General features: G+C 41.4%; 1 protein-coding gene across 5 annotated transcripts in view; it reads right to left on the reverse strand.

Moving 5' to 3' along the window:
- The window catches only part of CARMIL1 (capping protein regulator and myosin 1 linker 1), a 202,066-nt gene that overhangs the window by 20,487 nt on the left and 159,964 nt on the right, over positions 1-21,615 (reverse strand). For 3 of the 5 annotated variants that reach the window (XM_074576489.1, XM_074576487.1, XM_074576490.1), the window contains exons 30-33: positions 9,899-9,916; positions 5,619-5,685; positions 5,105-5,301; positions 921-1,027 (exon numbers count right to left, since the gene is read on the reverse strand). In XM_074576489.1, the coding sequence (XP_074432590.1) occupies positions 921-1,027; positions 5,105-5,301; positions 5,619-5,685; positions 9,899-9,916 (389 nt within the window). The remainder of the gene's footprint in view (positions 1-920; positions 1,028-5,104; positions 5,302-5,618; positions 5,686-9,898; positions 9,917-21,615) is intronic. The other 2 variants (XM_074576488.1, XM_074576486.1) reach the window with 1 other exon arrangement.

The raw sequence follows: 21,615 nt of genomic DNA on the forward strand, positions 1-21,615 counted from the left end.
AGGAGGATGCAGTAGTCTGTGAGCACCCTGAACTTAGCCTGGCTAATCCATTTTTTCAAAGCTACCATAATCTTACAACTACACGTAGTATATCACACGTGGCTTCACATGTCACTACAGATATTTATAACTCACAGTGACTTTAAAACATTTGCTTTTCCTGACACAGCTATCTACCAGTTAACACCTACCACTTTCCTTAATGGATGTCACATACAGCACAGAAGGGGTCATTCCAAGCTGCCTAGAAACTGCCCTGGCTTTCTATTTATGTAATTATTCCTTCTATTTATGTAAGTATTTGTGTGTGCGTGTGTCTCTGTGTGCGTTACGTGCACAAACGTGCATGAATGCAAGCATATCTAGATGCCTGATTCTGTAAATATACAGCCAGTTACAAAGCAATTGTATAAGCTGTATAACCCTTACACAAAGCTGAAGGAGACATATCTTTCAGATGAATGTATTGCCTAAATCTAGAATACTACAAATTGGTCAAACATGTCTTCAACATATTTCTAAAACAACATAAATCTACTGTCATCTCTCAAAACACTGTGCCCAACAGCAGTACTTACTAGACAAAGAAACCCATGCCTGTACCACCAGCGCTGGAGAAGAGAGCCTCACAGCTCTAATGAGCTCCACTGAAGAGTAAAATGAAGTCAACTGAATTATAAAAATACACACTAGTCAATAATCCCCTCCACGTGGAATATTAAAGCAATTTATTACAAAGTAGTCATTTTTAAGGGAGGGTAATTGAATTCACAATGTCTTGACTACTAAGGTGTTTTCTGACTTTGACAGCAGCAACCCTGGATATTGGAAACAGAAGTCAAATACAACTTAGAAGTGCTACTTACCCAGCTATCAGGATAAATTATTTAATTTTTTAAAAAAATTACATTTGAACTTACTTCGAATCCATTTTTGTCACTTTCTTAGTGAAAAATTCATCCACGCCTTCATCCACTCTCCCCATGAGGCCATTCTGATCCCCTTCTGGAGGCACTCCAGCAGACACCTGACAGAAGAAAAAACTCTCTCTGGTATATAATAATATAAGCATATTTGTTTCAATGATAAGAGTTAAGACATCATAAAAATTGTGTGTGCCAACCAAATCTCAGTGCAGACGATGGAATCACCACTGGAATTCCCCCTTTAGTCAGGCCAGTTGATGCATTACATGAAATGCCAAATAACCCAAACCACCAGTGATAAATTGGATACTGCAATGCAGGAGGTCAGGGATAAAATGCCTTGGGCTTGTGAGACTAGAGCACTAATTCAGTTAGAAAAGAAAAAAAGCAGTTAAAGAAAAATTAAATCCTGATCAGGTGGTGACCTGAAGAGAAAGTATTTTCAACAGTTAGCTGTTTCCCTGCTCAGGGAAAAACGTATGTTCTGGAATTTGGATTTAAAAACAGAACTTCAGCAGGCTAACAGAGCCTTTAATAATTCATTCGATCCAGCACTTCCAAAAGCAGAGACTCTAAATACAGAATCAGGTGTTTCACTTGAGGAACCGAACACATATTGTCACCGCGTGTCTGAAAATGGAAAACCTGCTCCCTTTCTCTAGTTTCAATGCCCGCATTTTGAACATGGGTGACTGGAGGCACCTAAACCAGGATGACTTAGTAATACCTGCCAACCACAAAGGCCCTGTGAAGACTACCTGGTGATTCTGCGGCCTCCTGAAGAAGAAACATGTCTTCTCCTGGGAGGATTTCTCACGTGGTCTAGCTCCTGTACATGGCTTTGATGTGGAAAAAGCTGCATTACCAGTAGAGAGACTTCCTTCAAGTTAAATGCCATCTGGAAACCTTTTGGGGGACTACAGAGGACTCTGCAAGACCCAACCCAGTTGTATTCATGGTAGTGCTACCTATCAGGAATCAGTCTGACACAAAATAGCAGCGTTCATAATTTGAAATAATTTAAATCAAGGAATCTCCTAATTGCCACAATTACTCAGAGTAATCCCATCTTCCCTTTTCGTCTGGAATACACACTCTTTTCTATGCCTCTAAAAAGAAAAATAAATACTCTTAAAAGCTGCTGTTAAGACCAAACCTAGCCTCATTATGCCAGGGAAAACGGATTGCATCTGAACCAATGCTTTGACACATCCATGAAACTTCTCACTTTCCAGTGGCTGAACCTTGTTAGAAGCCTAGTATTTACTTTGTTATAAAAGATAATAGCTAATATTTTATTGATACCTGCTGTAGTAATGTAATGCTGATCTGAAAAGAGCCCACCTGGTAACAACTGCTTTGTTGCCAGTCAAACCGCATATTTTCCATAAAAACCAGCTTTATTCTAAGCAGCACAATGACTTCTCAGACTTCCAACTCTGTCAACCTTTGTTTTTTTCTGTAGAGAACTTTCTTAGCTGGAACATCTGACACTAGACAGCAACACATATACTGACTGCATATACTGGGTTGGTCACAGCAGTGCTGGTTGTCTCAATGTAATTATTTACCTTCTCAGTCATAAATAGTTGACACTGACATTTCAACTGAAATGTCTCAACCAAAGTGGCTGACGCATTTCAACACAAATGAGAAGCCATTTAATATTGATACCGGAGCCCTCCAGATAGTAGGAACAAACATGTAAGTATCAAAGGCAAGTCCATCTCCTGAAGGATGCAAGAATCCAATAATCTACAGCAAGTGAGAAGATCTACCTCAAAAAAGTTTGCATCTGAAAAAGCAGCAAGTTCCTAAAAATGTACTAAAGGCATACACAAATGTTGAGGGCTTAATAAGGTCCTCAAGGCACAGGATTTTCTTACAGATATTTACTCTAATGCCTTTTAGTGATCAATGTTAATGTAAAAGACTGAGCTCTGGTTTATTTTGTATTTTAAGCTAAAAAAAAAAGCAAAAAAAGCTAGCTAAGTTTTCATTTGTCAATTTTATTTTTCTTTAGCCTAAGTTTAAAAGTGAGCCTTCTATATATCTGTATTAAGTAAAAACTGGCTTGGAAGCAGAAATAAATAAAAGGAATCACAATCTCTTTCATATATTAGAGATTCACCTCCCTGCTGTAGTAAATCTTCACACTTGGCGGAAGAACTCATGAGGTTAAGATCTCACAAAAATCTAACTGATAAACAACTTTTTCATTACACTGCTTCAAAGCTATTTGGGGGTGGATGGTGCTGAGGTTTTCTTCCCCGCCCCCCCGCCCCGTTTTTTTTTCCCCTCTGAACACTCATTTCAGTAAAAACTCTGTCAAAACTATGAATCTTTCTTCTGCCCTCACACCCACCCCAAGTTAAAGCTTTATATTTCTCCCTTTTTTCACCCGCTCCATTTTTCCCTTTTTTTCTTACATTATCCAGCTTACAAAGAACAAATCTGTTTTCCAGCAAAACCAGAGAAGGAAAGCTATGATCACCTGAGACCCCTTAAATTACTAAATGGAAATAATGGGAACAGCAAACAACTCAACAGCCCTGCTTTAAGTGGTAGTAAAAGTCAAGATTTTGCATCTCATGTTCCAAGTGCTTTTCTTAACCGCTGCTTTCTGTATTCTCAAAGTGGCAAAACTAGCAACAAATCAATTCTGCAAACAATGCCACAGTCCACTCATGATTCCAGCCTTCAAAATTTCATTGTTTCATTTTTGGAAGCATCAAAGCAAACATCTTAAATCTTTCAAAAATTTGTTTAGACTTGTAACGAGGTCAGAACTAGTAAGGAATTAAATGGTCCATAAAAACAAGGCAGGGACAAATGAGTTTAAGTAAAAAAGTTCCTTTCAATTTCTGCAACTAAATAAACCCTTAATTTCCTAATTAATTGAATATGGATGAGCATTCCCACAACGGTGCACTATCCTGGGAAGTAACACTTCTCCTCTGCAAGAAATAAGCTTTTGTTTCTGTTGAGCAAGACATTGTATGTCCCAGTTCCATGCCTGGTAGCGAAGCACTTGCTCCCACTTTTTCCACACCCCTTTGCAGATGGCACAAGATGCGCTGAGTAAGTTTGGAAGAGAGGCAAGTTTAGCAACTGGGAAAACATGTGCGTTCTGCAGAATTGGAACTGGAAGAAGTAAACACAGATGTGTTTTCACTACGACGCAGAGACCAGTCCATCCTCCTCCTACCTCTATCCTTCCCTGTGATAGGGAGTGGAAAGTTGGCTAGAATATCCCCTCTGCTTGAAGGTTTCTCCATTTCCAAGTGGTGCAAAAAGCACTCTGCTGCCTGATACGATCTTTCCCAGCATTAGGGAAATTTTCGAGGGTCCTCTCCACCGACAGTCTTCAGGGAGCAGAAGAGGCCACAGACATTCATTAGTAGGCAGCATAACTCAGAGAAGCAATGGCTGGCCCTTGATAAGGGTTACTTATCATATCAGCTGTGCTCTGTTGCTGCGAGATAGCTCTGTAACTCCTCCAGATCTGTCCTCACATGCCCCGAGGACATACCATCACGGAAATAAATCTTTATTGATGTGGTATGCCTAGGAAACGGAACTGTGGGAAGCCCCCACACGTATACTTGGGTTCACACCAATGCCTTTCGTAGACAGACACTGCTCTTCTGTTTTGCTTTTCTAAGGCAGGCTCCAGCACGAAAAGCAGATCTGTGACTATGCAGATTTGCTGGCCCGAACACCATCTTTAGTTAAGGAGCTGTGGGAAGCTGGGTGTCACAGAGTAGCTCCTCTGAGAGCTGATAGAAATAAGAATTCATGCCAAGTTGCCACATCTTAATGCAGGCAGAAAAAAGGATTAAGACTTAACAAAACCTTGCAATATAATTGAAAAGTCTCATGATATTTTGTGCGTTTCCTGTGAAAGCTCCAAGTACCTCCAGAAACTACTTCCATGAAAAAACAAAAGCAAATTAAAAAAGGATGAAACATATCCTGGTTTTAGGCTGTGTCAAACAAGACAAAAAGCTTGTAATAGGGATTGCACACTGAAAGACATGAATACCAGAAGAAAAATTAAGTAGTTGCTTATGGCTTTTAAAACTCTAACAGTTGTCCTCATTACATTGCAAGACCTGACTCATGGCAAAACGCAATCAAGAGACGACATCGCCAGCAATATTTTAATGTAGACTCACTGCTGCTTGGCTGGGCTGCTGCTTTTTATTCCTTTTGGGTCTTAATTTTGTAAAGTGTTCCAGTTTTCTCCCTTCTTCTGATGGCAGCTCTGAAATGAATCCAGAAGTTCGTTTGTCTGGCCTGCTGGAAGGAAATGGTGGGTCTTCTATATGGATAGGTACTTCTTCCAGTGCTTTATCTAGATCAAATTCCATTTCTAAGAGAAATCAAAACTTTCTAATTAGACTTAAAATGCTATTTAAAACAAAAGACAATGCCATTCCTCTCTTTTCTGGTAAATAACTATAAACACATTTAGAGAACTCAGCCACAGCATGTTTGTGAGCAGACAGAGCACCGTGAGCAAGTATTTACTACCAAACACACTAGAAAAGTCACAAAACAAAGCAGCCAGTGGGGGCCTCAAATGCAGTCCAGAGGGAGGGAGAGTCATCTGGGCTTTTCAATGAAGAACTACCTAGAAGAATCTCAGGCAAGCAAAGAAGCAAAAAGGTTTTAAAAATTCTAACTTACCAAAAGCTCTGGACACCGGCCGGAGCATTCTACTGTGGATGCTTTTCCTTTTTGATTTAGGAGTCATCTATCAACACAAAACAAAACAAAAATTACTTTAGAGGACAGAGGAAATGACAAAGAACACCTTTTCCTTTCTATCCAGCAAATCAGTTCTTCAAGCCTATGTATCATTTCAAGATCTGATTGCGTTGAACACCAGGAGGGAATGGGGTTTTTTCCTACCCTTCTCAAATATTCAGAATTTTTTTCTAAACTGACATTTTGTTCAACTGACTTTGATCAGAACCAGGGAGGTAGTTTATTCTTCCCACTAATACCATAGGCGTACACATGATGATTGTTTGAATTGTCCAAGCGTTAACTCATTGATCCCCAACTGCAGAACAAGGGGAACTATTAAAACCTGACCTCCGCATCTGAGATCATGAGGCACAGAAAAATTAATTCCTGCATCCAGTACTGCACTGTTAATGACAATACCAAGGAGAGTCTCTCCCTTGGTTCTGGCTTTTATTTTTCATACAAAATACACTTCCTCAGTTCATTTGTTAGTGACATGCTACTGAGAATGATTGGAATTCAGATATCTATGCCTCTGGACACCACCCCACAGCTCACCAAACTTCCCCAGGAAAATGCAGTCCTGGAGCCCACGGCCCTTCTTCAAAAAGCAAAAATACCTTGTCAGTGTTAGCAATATCTCCAGCAAACACATGACTTCCCTGGACTTTAGATACGCTGAGAATAGGTGGAAAGTTACCTTGGCATAAATTCGATGTAGTTACTGAAAGTTACGCGCTATTATTCTTCTCATATTCACATTCCCAGAAAAAAAGGAATATGTTACCTTAAGAGCACAAATACCCAGAATTAAGACCCGAGTTTGTTATTTTTGGAAGAAAGTTGCCCTTATTTTCTTGCCTGAACTCTCCTGAAAGTTTGCATGGCAAGAAAGACAGTTTTGCTACAGGAAATGCATGCGTCACCAATTCCAAACCTCTTAACATAGCTCAGCACTGTAAGACTTTTAAACCAAAAGCCGATCTGCACGTTTTCTAAAGAGTTAATTTTAAATGACTCAGCTTCTGCAAAGATGGGCTCCTTTTGTGGTAGAGTCGTATGTGCTGGCTTTAGTGACATCCACACACTTCCATTTACTTGCTAGTCTTGAAGCCTAGTGGCTTCAAATCTGGAGTGTCAGTCAGGAAGCTGTTATGGCTCACAACTCATTAACAGAATTGTTAGTCAAGTTTAGTAGCATCAATTTTACACAAGCCAGAAAAGACATAGTTGTCATTGACATTTCAGACAAATCATGAATTATTTAAGGTAAACATTTGCCAGTTTTTATGTATGGGAAGTTCAGTGCACAGACTTACATGTACTGAATTCATATTCCCATCCAAAGCAGGCAGGAGGATTATTATGCCACTGTTCATATGCTCAGGGGTTATGACAGATTTTCCTAACAGGAAAGTTATTACCCATCTTCTCAAGACCAAAAAAGGACCTGCGGACTACAGAGCAGGCAGTCATAGCACTGTCTGGGCAACGGAGCTTTGTTTTTATTGCCACGCGCATCACTGGGAATAAAAGATACCTTCAGTTGTTGCAGGTTTCCACTTCCACATTTGACAAGCATCAGTAAATGACACAATAGTTTCAAGCCCAGCCAGGAAACAGCTTGTCACCTGAGCAGACTTACCCTGAAACTAATGAGCAGGCAAAGCGCTACTGCATCGAAAGGTCAGACATTACTTTCAGAGTTACCAATAAATTAAATGCAATGGATTCAACGGCAAGTGGCTGGAGAAGTGTTGAAGTTTTTCAGTCAAAATTGCAGTGGATGGTGCAATGGGTAGGCAGCTGGGAAGCCTCTGAATTGCACATCTCGATAGCTGCCAATCCGTCACCCAAACCTGAAACAACCAAAGGCATCCACCCCTCATGTAAGGAAGAGTTGTAGCAGCTCAGCATTTGGGGAACAGCAATTAGGAGTCACTGTCAGTAGTTCCATGGTTTTATTTTCAGCCACAGCCCATTTCTCTTGTTAATGTATATTTGCATGCATTTGGGGCTGCTCGCCACTTTTTTTTTCGCTGGTGCGACTGGAAATTACATCTAGTAGGATAACACAGCAACTCGTGCTAAAGAGAAAAGAGGACAGAAAACAAGGATGATGGGAGACCTCCAATCGCTCAGTGGCTTCACAGCCACAGCCAGTGTTCTGAGTGCTCCTGGATGAACACAGACAAGCCGAGAGCTGCACCAGCCCAGGGCACCCATGGAAAACAGCCTGGGGCAACTTTTGAGGTTCCTGTGCAGGGATTTAAACGCTCCAAGACATCCCCAACAGCCAGGGACAGAATAATTTCATCTTCCTTCCCAGACAAGAAGATGTCCCCAGATGACCCTGCAGAGCTTGTGCTGATGACCATAAGCCAGCCTCTGGATCACTGCTATAACTTACTGTCAGCTTGGCATGATCCATCAGCAGCTTGGTTGCTGGGGATAAAGGCAGAGGGATAGAGACGCCTCCCATTTGCTTTAACAGCATGAATAACAGCCACACACACACTTTTATTTGAAAACCTTCCGTTTTCTAGCCTGTTTAGGAAGTGCACAGATGAAAGGCTTCTTGCCAAGTGAACTTTCTAGATCACACGCAGAGCAAAATGGGTCAAAGCATTAATTTAAATAGGCCAGTGTGCTCTTTTTACAAAATATTAGACTTAATCTCAGCTTAATATCTCAGCCACTGTGCAGTATGCCACAGTAGCCGAGCACATGTCATTACCAGAGGGGATAGCTGAACTCCTAGGGAAAGACCTCTGGCCTGAGCCCCATTTCCCGTAGATCATGGGAGCTGCTCAGGTTTGGCAGACGTGCATCTTCTGCCTTCCCAGCACCTCTGGCCACACAAGGTCTCACACATGTGACTCTCCTGCCTGTCTTTTCACTCGTGGCCTTTACAGGGGAACAGCTGTTAGTATCAACCTCCCCTCCTTCACTTCTTCCACATCTTCCAGGGACATTCCATTCTAGCAGACCACCTCCTGAACGTCTTCCTTGTTTTGCCTACTTTTCCGTGAGCACACTGTAAGCTGCCTGGCAGAAAAGATAAAAAAAATTAACTGCATCTCTGGGTCTTGGGAGGCCCTCTTGGAAGTCTGACTGCACCTATGCCACTGAGATCTCTGGAAATGACTACACGAAGGTACCCTTCTGCAACAGATGGGAACCAGCAAATCTCCACCACGCTCCCAAATAAGGGCTTATTTAGAGTTAGACACTCTCACATGTCCAAGCTAACTTTAAACTCCCAGGATCTCTTCCCACAATTGCTTTTCCAGATTCCTCCCTTCTGACTCTGCTCCTCACAAAACTATATGAGCTCTCTTGAGTTTTCTTATATTACCAACTGTGGAAGAACACTAGTATCTTGGGAATTAAAACCAACAACTAAAATCAGTTTGTTTTGAGTGCTAGAAAACAATGTGCTTTTAGCAAAGGGGACTCATATACTCTATATTCCTTGATTATACAGATAATTGAAATTACTGTCAGTGCCGAGGGATATGCTCGTTTCCATGTTTTTCTCCTCATCCTCCTCCAAAGTAATTTATATTCAATCCTATTAGATACAGAGATGCTCTGTGGCCCTCCTGTCACTTCCCTTTCAAAAAGATTTCAAACAAACTCATGAAATCATAACTTCCCCCTCCCTCTTGAAATTCAGCTCTCCAACCAGTCTCCCTTCAACCCTCCTTTCTGCAAAACAACGTTATGTGTTTTCAGCTTCCAGAACACATTCAGGGCGACAGCACAAAAAGGTGAGAACAGCAGTCAAAAGCTCAAGGAAACACAACTGACTAAACTGAGATAACCCCTGACTTCTCCTCCATCCTAGTGGCAAGAAAGCCCTAGTTTATGCCCATTTTTGAGCTATTCTTTCATTAAGCTGGATGACGCTTGAATATAAAACCAAATCAACAGATTTTCTTTCTGAGCAGTAACACTTGTGCTTATACCTCTGACATCAGCACTCTGCTTTGGTTTGGTCTTAAAGCCAAGGGATGCTTTAAATTCAGATGTGATGCTACCCGAACCTTTTTATAAAATCCATTCTCATCCCTGAACAGCTGCCTATTTCATTTGTAGGTGCAGACGGATGGCACTACAGTCTCCCAGGAGACTCACAAGGCAGTACAGAGGCAAATGGAACACAAAAACATAAACAAGTAGGCCAGAAACTGCAGAGCTAAAAAAATACTTACACTTGTACAGCAGAGAGTCTCCATGCAGCAAAAAAGAAAGAAAAAAGAATATGAATGGGGAAGACAAAGCAATAGCAGTTCTCAGGAAAGGAGGCAAAACCAGAAGTCACCAAAATAAAGAAAACTAAAGCCAAAATGCTTAGAAGTCTTAGCAGGGAAGGTGCCATGCAAGAATGAGGTAAAAGTCCCTTGCATTTTGGGGTACTATACACTTTGTGTTTCCAGAAGATAACCAGAGAAGGGTGTGATCGCTCTTGTTTTTCCTATATTGGGACAAATTCAGGTTTTCAGACTTTCGTTTCCAATATATGTCACTCGCCAATGCTGCCAACCTGCCACCTGCTGTCCCAACGTACTGTGTTTTTTCATTTTGCTGGCACCAGCAGGGAAAAAAAAATCCTATAATTCTGTTACTTCCTAGTCTGAAGGAAGCTTCTGAATTAAAAATCGGCAGTTTGTTGTGGAAAGCAGGAAAGCGAGGAAAATAAAACAAAGCTTCTCTTGAAAGACTGAAAAGGGATGCAAGTCTGTTCTCCTGAGGTTTAAATAAATCTAATCCAAAGCAACAATATTTCTCCTTCCCATAAGGAGGTTTAGAGGCGCAGGCTTTCAAGCACTTTTGGCACATTATAAGACTGCTATTCCATTAATAAAGCACAACCTTTCCTCTCCCCTTCAAAAAAATTAAAGGAAAAAAGGAAGCAGCACAGGCATCATATGAAGTGAAGCAATGCCATATCGCGTCTCTTGTGTGGCACCTAACCAATCACACTCCTCCTTAATTTAGAGTAAGAAAAAACAATTATTAGAAGTGCGGTTTTGTCTTCAAGTTGCATGGGAAGTGCTGCTATAACAACACCGCAGGTATTAGCAGAGTGTTTGTGGCAGAAGTCAATAGTTATGGTCTGGATTAAACTTCTCGGCAAGGAAGTGCTGCATTTTTTAAATGGATATTGCACTGGCATTTAATTATCAGCAGTGAAAACAGTCTGCGCATAACACGAAGTTCATCATTTAATTGTTGAAGGGATATTAGGGTTGGTTTTTCAATGCTTTGACATTTTCAACAATAACGATCCACTTGTCACGGTTCATACTTCTAAGCTTAACTGTAGCTAAAGTAGCTTAACTGTAGCTAAAGATACAACGGGCTATCTTTGAATAGCAAGAACAATGTTTTTGCACATAGCTGCACTCCTTTATTTTCCTACTGTCCTCAGGGGTTTTGTTTCTTTTATGTGTTGGGTTTTTTTTAATTTTCATTTTCTTTTACCTTCATAAACTTTGGCTTTATACAGGAGTTCTCAGCAAACAGTGATTCAGGCAAACCTCCTCATTACTCTCATTTTTGTACGCTATCCACAGACACATACACTCTTACTCCATTTTCCTCTTGCCCATCTTGCATCAGGAATAGCGTGGCCAGCAGGAGCAGGGAAGTGATCGTGCCTCTGTACTCGGCACTGGTGAGGCCTCACCTCGAGTACTGTGTTCAGTTCTGGGCCCCTCTGTACAAGAGGGACATTGACGTGCTGGAGTGTGTCCAGAGGAGAGCTACCAGGCTGGTGAGGGGTCTGGAGACCAGGTCATATGAGGAGAGGCTGAGGGAGCTGGGCATGTTTAGCTTGGAGAAGAGGAGGCTGAGGGGAGACCTCATTGCCCTCTACAACTACCTGAAAGGAGGTTGGAGAGAGGCGGCCGTTGGCCTCTTCTCCCAGGTGAATAATGACAGGACCAGAGGAAATGGTCTGAAGCTGCAGCAGGGGAGGTCTAGATTAGATATTAGGAGGAATTACTTTACTGAAAGAGTGGTCAGGCCCTGGAACAGCCTGCCCAGGGAGGTGGTTGCGTCACCATCCCTAGAGGTATTTAAGAAACATCTAGATTTGGCACTTCAGGGCATGCTCTAGTGACAGAGATTGTGGGGTTTTTTGTGTGTGTGTATGGTTGGACTCGATGATCTCAAAGGTCCTTTCCAACCATGAAGATTCTATGATCTTCTATACTACCGTTCACTAGGGCTGCTCTGAAATTGCTGGAGAGACTGCAGAATCCATTGAGAAACATCTCGAAAACTGAAGCCATTTTAATAAATCTCCAGCACACATCAAAAATCAATCTCTAACACGCTTTCTCTTTCAGACAGCATTCGTGGTAGTACTGCAGTGCGTTCTGTGTATTTAACGCATAGGCGGGAAACTGAATTTGTATTATACAAGCAGCTGGAAACATGATTAGGACCAAAGTGCAAAGCAACAAGAAGCAATCCCAGGATTTGGGGGAGTTTATGGCTACGATCCTGATCCAGCAAGGGCTCGTGGAAACGCCTTCCACACTTTAGTGATCACGCCTAAGTGAGTGTGACTACTGAGCCCCTTTAAAGTTAAAAGGTGCTAAACAGCCTGTGGGTGGGGAGTGAGGAGGGAGCAGGAGAAGAGGGAGGCACACAGCAGGCGATAGGTTAGACAAGGAAGCACCACTAAGCAAAGCAAAGACTAAGGGACTTGCCTGAAGCCACCAAGGAATCTGGCTGCTCTGCAGGGAACCTAGGGCCAGTCTTCAGACCCCTGAAGTACTACGGACCGCGAGGCCACCCAACCCTTTCCTTCGTTTGCTCTCAGCATAACTGCAAAATAAAGGGGTCTGCCTCCCACTGTACACAGGCCTTTGCTAAAGACAAAACACCAACCCACAACCAAAAACTCCCAACCAAATTAAACCCAAACAAAACTAGACATTGGATTGGGGAATCATAACGATGTGCCAACTGGGAATAGGCTGTCAGAAAAGACATTTTCAAGGATCTTTCAGAATATTTTCAGCCAGTGCTAAATTGTTTCAGCTATATGTATTTTGTGGGGTATACCTTTTTAAGAAAGAGGCATAAGAAAACACGGCATTTTATCACAAGTACTGCTGTTTTCTTTCGCTGTAAGGAATCCTGACCTGTAAAGCTATCATGACACCACTTCAGTCAATTGACATTTCCCACGCTGCTTATATTCTCCTAACGGCCTTTGACAGAGATGTCATACATCTGTTCTCATTTAAAAAAAAAAAAAAATCTAAAAAAAATCTTCAGGTATTCTTTGTAAAGCCCAGCAGGAAGTTGACCAACTTTGCTTTTTTGCGTATGAATCTTTGGACACACGGGTGTCTCGCCATCTGTACAGAAAGCCTTAGAAACTAGGAACTGGCTATTGCTTACTTCAACGATTGAAGATTTTATAACGTGATTTCCAGGGTAAAATCCTCAGCATGGCTTGCAGATATTTAGCTATGTACTTCCCACTAGCAGCAATGGTAACCTGAATCACCATCCTTAGAATGTCCCCCTCGAGTGCCATTGTCCTTGGAAAGTTAAATGCAATGCTAAAATCCATGACAGCTAATGGAGTATTTTACAGGGGACAGGAGAATAAGGCCACTAACACATCATTTAGATGGCCAAGCTGCGATAGGCTGCTGTTTGTTTATACAACTGTCCTGAATGTAGTGGCTATGCATTTTAACACCAGCAGAGGACCTAGTCCTGACCTTCTATTTCAGAGTGTTGTCCTCTATATGGAAATACTATATATAAATATAGATATTTTAAATAAATATGGCATACAAATAATCCATACATGAATTTAAGGCGTATGATTGTTTATTTCCTTCCCTTCCTCAGGAGTTGAATTTCTAGGGAACGAGCTGTGGTTCAGAATTAATTCAATTAGTCTCATCTAAACCAGCCTGACCTTTTGAATTACTTTGTACAGCAACATTTTCTGAAAGAAAAGGAGTAGCACGGCAGTAAGATTAGCTCAATAGATTTGCCCTTGAGCTCGTTTCATTTTACTAGCCAAGAAACCTTTGCTTTTCTAGTTGCTGAGATGTGGCTCATGTACTCTGTGATATTTCAGCAAGTATTTCAATATATTCTTTTAATTCAGAATTCTGCACTTACATCTTTCAAGTAATTTAAAATTCCTGCTAATAAATATTCTTGCATATAAATAACCAAAGCTTTTATTATGAAGAGTAAAAAAAAACAGATGCATGAATTAAACTGAGCAGTTCCTAAAACTATTAAACTGATTTTTTTATTTCATGTTCTGAATGAGTATCCTGCAAGGAACTCTGCCTGCAACTACCACCTGCAAGAGAAAAAGCAATTCTCTGTATCATCAGTTCTGGTTTTTACTTGCTTGTGAAGAGGCTAGCAGCATCTTCCACAACAGCTGGGCTTTAAGACGAACAAAGAGGATGGTTCCAACTAATTTATTTTAGTTACAGAGTAAGTGTAGAACAGCGAGCTGCTGCAGGTCAGATGGCACAAACTATCTCTTTAAGCCACCATGACCTGCTTGCTTGTCATTGTCCATTACCTTCAGCTAGCAAATGCTGATGTAAAAATTACTTTGTTTATGACCTAAACTTCCATGTAGTAAGAAGAAAAAGCTCTTAAACTCAGCAAATATAGAGGGGTGGACAGCCATTTAAGATACGCTTAGGCAATTCTTTAAAGACCATATGTATCAGGTGCCCTGGGCAATTACGTCATTAAAGCAAGTTTGAGGTAAGGTACTCCTGAATGGAAGTGTTCAACGTCAGGTAGAACAGGGCTTTGAGCAACCTGATCTGGCGAAAGACGTCCCTGCCCATGGCAGGGCGGTGGGCTAGATGATCTTTAAAGGTCCCTTCTAACCCTACCCTTTCTATGATTTTATGAAAAGGAACTGTTGTATCTACCTGCCCTACAGCTTCCCAGGACTTAGAACTAACACAGCTTCTGCATTTCTCCATCCTTCTGACAACCTGAAGCGAACAGCTACCAAAAGGATAAGTAGTTATCCAGGCAAAAACCAGCAGTCATCTTACCACCATCGTTAGACCCTCTGGGGGCAGGCGATGCATCGCTTGTGCTGAAGCGGTGACGTTTCAAAGGAGAAACGCTACAGGGAGACTCCTAACAGTGAATCAGATATAGTTTACCCTGGGCGGGGAAGTGGACTAGTAGCCTCCCTGCTCAGAATTACGATGGGAGGTTTTACCCTTGAAAGTCCGGGAATACTTGAGCTGCTGCTCTTTTCTCATTGAAGTTTGTTTCAGACATCTTTCCAGCATGTACAGTAAAGCTTTATACCCCTCAGATACTTTGAGATATGCTTTGTGAACTTAAACATTAAAATAACACCACCAACCTTCTGAATTTTAAGTCCTGTCAGGAACTACCATATCAAGATATCTCCCTTTTAAAACCAGGAGATATCCTGATAGGCAACTAGCAAGTATTCTGAGACCCGGTATGGGAAACAGAAATATTTAAGTAGAGTGTTTGAGTTTCTCCTCTAAAACAAACTGATAGAAAGGGTCAATCATAATTACCCAAGAGAGGATGACAAAACTCAAAGGCTGGTCTATGGAGTGCAAACATCTAAGTGCGATACATAACTTAAATAACACTGCTTGGTCAGACAGTCATGGGCAGCATATGAGCCTAGGAAGGACACAAGCACCATAAAAGAAGCGGAAGATGCCTACCTTGCAAAGCAGGAGTGCTCACCCCCAACCATGCCCTACAGAGCAGGACGGCTCACCCACAAGCGTGGCATTAAGTGCTGGCTGGCAACAAAGCACTGGATTCAGCAATTTCTCAGAGAGTATGGACACAAACTTCCCCTGGAGTATCTAGATACCATGGTATTGGAAATGACCCACAGCTAAAATGCACGAGATAAAAAGAGGTTCTTCTGATCAGCTTTGAATGAAACTACCCTGACTTTTCAATTGCTTTGTCTTTCTATCCTGCTCATTCTGTTTTCTTTAACATTTGCTCACTTGAAGGTTTTTTTTCCACAAGTGCTTTTCATTTCAGATCAGTATTTCAATCCTGTCAGTACTGACCTCAAAAATTCACATTAATCTCATCTTTACTCACATGAAGTAAGACCTTACTGTAGAGATACACCCACCACTTTGCAATGAGGCTTTAGCTGACCTGAGTAGCAGCAGAAGAAATAATCTATTTACCTCTACGTTCTCCTTTAGCTTGAGAGAGAGATGTTTTGAGAGGAAGCCTGATAAATTTATGAATAGGATTGTGTGTGCAGTTGCCAGTGATAGCAGGGATGAGATTTGATGACCCAGAAGCTGTCTTCTAGCCTGTTGGCACTATGTACTCTTGGTCTTATTTATTTACTTAAAAGTTTCTATTCCAGTAACCTAGCTCATCCTAAGCTCCTTTTCCTTGACAAAATATAGCAAAAATCTAATGGTACTCCATAATCACCTGCCCTAACACAGAATTCCTCTCCTCTGTTCCTGTGAGCAACTATTCTTTATCCCTGCAATACGAGGTATCAATTTGCAGAGCAAAAAAACGCAAGCCTCCTGTTCTTCTGGGTGAAGCGAGAACCACGAAGCACTCTTAGTGAGACAGACTCATGCATGTGCTATTTTCAGTAGGTTCTCCAGATTTCAGAGTAAACAAGACTCCCCCATATGACACAGATAAGTAAGTTGTGCCAAATTATTTATTTGAGACACTGGAAGAATCAAAAAGCAGAAGAAAGGACCACGCAACCTATACAGAAAATTCCTCAATCACTTGAGAAGGTCAACTAGCCAGATATTAATTGAATCAAGAAGCATTATGGCTGCAGACAGATGTGTGCTACAGACACAGCACTATTAGAGGTTATTCTCATGCTGTTTGCTGTTGTCCCTCTGCCAAAGGTTACAGAGTCTAGATTTTGGCAAGAACTCCCCCAAAGAAGCTCTTGCTAATCTGCCATGGGAAATAACAAGTAGGTTGTTGTAAACAGAGGCTGTGGAAAGATGAATTCTGCATCTATTTATGTTGAACATCAACTGACTCCACAGCTCTGCTGGCAGAAGGGATTACACAAATGCCCGTCAATCCAGCCCATGCAAAGGGACTTTGTCCTCATAACCTCTTAACTTTACCTGAAGTAGGTACGTGAGCGCGTGGGTGATCCCTGCTGCTGGCTGTATGGGCCAGTGCTGGCTGGCAGGGCAAGCGAACCCAGGTGGGGCTAGTCACATCTCTCACCCAGAGGTGGATGGGTGTCCACCAGCACGCTATAGCTTGAAACAGGTAGCTGATGCCTGCTGAGATGACTCCGCCTGCAGCCCGGGCATTCAAATTCTTGCTAGCAGAGCAGTGAATGGTGGGACTGAGCAGCTGGGGCTAGCACTACCTATAGACTGCATAGCTACATGTTCAAGACCTTTCTGTCTGCCACAGACTAACTTCCTAGTAGTAAACTCCCTCTTAAAACCACTGCAAGCAAGTTAAACTCTCAAGACCAGTGTTTCAGCGAGTGCTTTGTTACTGAACTCTCCTCACAATGTGGCTTTTTCACGACACATGAAATAAAATGATGGAAACTCAGTATCAATAAGAAAACTGCTGCCACAAAGGATGTAACTATGCACCCTCCCCTCCACCCCCAATACAACTCTCCATCTACTAACTCAAAACAAGTTTTGGGAAGACAAGTTTCTGATACAGATATGCCACCATGCAAACAGAATACCCAGAAGCTGCATTTCACAATTCTCATTTTAACCTAAGCAGAAAACAAGCCTCCAATTTTACACTACTTTTTTTTCTTAACCAAGCATTCAGTGCTGTTACTAGGAGCAGTTTATCACATTCTTCATAGACTTCATGTTGTGCCAATAACGTATCTCACATTATGAGAAACAGCTTTGAACTCCGACTACGAAGTCTCAGTTGGTTTAAGAAAACCATATTATATATCAATTATCCATCACCTCCTTCCACTCAGAAGGCCAAGAAAAAGACACTGAAAGCCAGGTTTCTTTTAAAGTGTGTCAGCTGGGAACACGGAACCCTTCATGAGCCTGACAGAGACTGTAGTCTGTCGTCTATACGTGTAACAAGCACTGAATAAACACAGATAAGGACCTCTAAGGGCAGTGATGCTGCTGCAAAACTTTATATAAAGGAACCCAGGGAAAGACAGGTAACAAATATTCACAATTAAAATTAATGTAATTGTAATACTAATGGTGAGGCTAACATATAAACGCACAGCTTGCAAATAAACAAGATATTCACAGGTTCTTCAAAATTATCACACCGGCTCCCTTTGTCTCCTGCTTTCTCAGCCACAGCACCGCATGTGTAGGGGAGGGCTTAGGGACCACGCTGGCACTGTGCCAGCGTCACCCTCCTGGTGACGTTCTCATAAACTGTCCTAGTTTAGGGGTGAGTCAGGAATATTACCGGACTCCCGCTGAAGTAGATTTGCTCGCACACCTGTGATGGAGCCTTTTCAGAAGCCAAGAATACTCTCGCATACCATAATGCCAATTCCTAGCTTCCCACAGAGTGCTGTATTTACTACACATCAAAGGCCCATTTCTGCTAACGCATACAAGAGAGAAACTCAAGTGTCACAATCAATTTAATCCGGCATTCATCCAGGCTGCTGCCTTCGCCCTCATCCCTGCCTGCTTGTTCCTGCCGCTCAGGATTTGTTTTGTGAACCCAACCAGAGGACTAGTCAGTCTGTAAACTAACCTGCGAAAGAAATCCCCTGTAAAAACCTTAATTTTCAGCCGAATCAATTCCCACACCCAGTTTGTAGTGAGGCTGTGTGAACACCAGTGCAAGTGTGAGGGTGTGCGGAGGAAAGAGCGAGCTGTGTACAGGGGAATGTGGAAATGCTCTTTTCAGGAAGAACAGTGATTTTTGCTGGATTAAGCCCGTCACAGAGCTAGAGCTTTATTTATAGCACAGGAGAACACACAGAGTCCAACAGGAACTGGGGTTTTATTGCAGTAGGCGTTCAGTCTTTCATCCAAAAAGCTGATTATCTATGCCTGGGACAATTCTGCTGCAGGTAAATACAGAGCAACAAGAATCAGATGTGGTAGTACATCAGGGCATACCAGAGAATCTCTACTTTAATTTGTCTTCCTACAGTATCAGTGCACACATACGTGAGTTTGTACCATGATTTTCTCCTTCCTCCAGTGAAAGCAACGGAAGGGGTTTCTGTTGTTTTAATTCCAATTGGTTTTGGAGGAGGGGATGGGGAGAGAAAAGGTTTCAGGTGGTGCTTTATGAGTTTTCTTTTTGTTAAAAAAAAAAAAAATTATTCTGTTGTGAATGCAGTTTCTCCCTTTTCTCTGAAAACACTGAGGTCCGTACACTCCTTGCTTTTCAGAACCCATGGGTTCATAAGTTTTCACCTGGATACTGGACTAATCTGCTAAATCTTTGACAATGGCTAGTTAGTACATTCCCAGGAAAAAACAAACAGCACTAATCTACAAGCGTTCTGCTACTTCTGAAAATTTTCTTCTCTACTGTACAAGTGAAATCTATTGCCTAATACAGACTAAAACATTAATATATTGCTCATGGGATTATTATTCTTTTTCTTTTCCTCCATTAAAGTCATAGAACCATCTCTATGGTTAAAATCAGAAACAGACGAGAAATGGCTAAGATTTAATATTCATCACAGGCAGTCCTTTTCTATTAACTACAAGCATTTTGGCAAACACATAATTTGCCATCCAAGCATTTCTATCTTTAATGCTTTAAAGAAGATTTATAAGCAGACTTGTATATTACAACCTACAATTCCTTTACATGTTTCAGACAATTGCCTAGCATACCTCTTCATAACACAAATAACCTCTGCTTTGCTCTAAAAACACTACTTATCCTGTCTGTATGCTTGTTGCTACCTACAGTAATAAAATTATATTCCTGAAATGGATTTTTTAAAGATGATGAGTACACATGTTTCTATTAAAAAGCTATTTCTCTCAAAACTTTTCGTTAAATAGGGGCAACTCTGGTGATCTCCTTTTAGTATTCTGGAAACCAAACTAGCATTCAAATAGCTGAAAAAAAAAAAAAGCTTTAAAATATAACTGATAAACCCAAACAAATAAAGATGCTTCATTACCTTTTGGTGGGGGGAATTGAGCACTATTTAATATCTCCTACTCTTGCAAAGAACTAATGGTTATGAAAGAATAAAGTACAACTAGAAGCATTACACAAAATCAAATAAGTATCTACCTACACAATTACACATACTAAGATACATGATATTCAATCTCAGTAAAAAAGGGTGCTTTATTTAATTTTAAAATGCATGCATTAATTTAAAGTGTGTCACTCCTCTCATATATGCACACAAAAATTTAGAGAAAGCGTACTATTTTATGAAGTTAATTCATGATTGAGTCTAAGCTCTGAAAAGCAGGGCATGGTTCTTCCTTTAATCTGAGAACAGCAAGTAATTTTCTGCATAAAGATTTTTCTTTCCATCCTACGTGCACGCAACTTTTATCTAATGACTTATTACCATCAATGTAGCTCTAATTAAACATAGACAACTAAGACAGCTGTAGATTAGGGAAGCATCAATTTACTATATTGCAGCTCAGGGAGATCAGAAATTCTCGGGTCTGTAATGTTCCAGCTATTGCATCCTACACTGGACCACTCAATCACTCCCAGCGTTCTTCAGAACTCATTTAAAAGACTAGCAAATTCTGGTATGACTGACAAATCTTTCATATTACAGGCTCTCAGGCCACCGTTAAAGGCTGAATGAGAATCATATTCTAAATTGAAGCTAATAAGCTTTAACTGCACAGTTTAGTATTTAGTAAGTCCTAATTCCCACAACAAAAAAACCCCTAGAAATAACATTCAGGAGTCTGTTTTTCAGTGGTGCATTTCATGGGCCCACTTGTGGTACTTGATTCTGTCTTGTCTGTGTTGTTTACACATATCAAAGTTCAAGGTGGGTGGATGGCAATTCTCTACCCCGGCAGGGGAATCCTCCCAGCCACAGCCACTCTGTGCCCTGCTTGAGAATAGGTGGGACGGCTGCAAAACGCAGCAGCACCTGCCTGTCTGCTCTGTCACCACCACTGGAGGTTTCAGATCCCTATGCTGCCAGTCCAAGTTTTGTACACAAACCTCCTTGTCTTCCACTTTCAATCTTCATATAAGAACAAACAGCTCATAAGCATTATATTACAAATACATACAACCACCTGAAAGGAGGCTGTAGTGAGGTGGGGGTCGGTCTTTTCTCCCAAGTAACAAGAAATAGGACACGAGGAAATGGCCCCAAGTTGCACCAGGGAAAGGTTTAGGATAACCCCTTCACTGAAAGTGTTATCAAACATAGGCACAGGCTGCCCAGGGAAGTGATTGAATCATCATCCCTGGAGGTATTTAAAAGACAGGTAGATGTGGTGTGTAGGGACATGGTTTGGTGGTGGTTTTGGCAGTGTTAGGTTGATGGTTGGACTCAATGATCTTAAAGGTCACTTCCAACGTAGATGATTCTATCTACCCACTCATAGTCATCCACCTAGCTTCAGTGCTACATATCTACCTGTAACCTGAACCTGGATCCAGTTTTCCCCAAATTGTTCAAATACAGCTTCAAGGGAGACTGGTGAATAACAATACACTGTTGTACACATCGCCTCAGCCAGAATACTGATCCTCAATAGGCTTGCTGAAGAAAACAAGCTTGCTGAAGATAAAGGGTTTGCAAAGTGAATCCAGTTTGGCAAATGGAAAAAAAAACCAGCTCCCTCAGAACAGTGGTCCAAGCTCAGTGTCTCTCCTATAAGATCAAAATCTCTCCTTCCCTAGACTTCTTGACAACTAGCTGGAGCAAACGGATAGGCAGGGC

This window comes from Larus michahellis, chromosome 2 (assembly GCF_964199755.1).
Source record: "Larus michahellis chromosome 2, bLarMic1.1, whole genome shotgun sequence".
In the NCBI taxonomy this organism is placed as follows: domain Eukaryota; kingdom Metazoa; phylum Chordata; class Aves; order Charadriiformes; family Laridae; genus Larus; species Larus michahellis.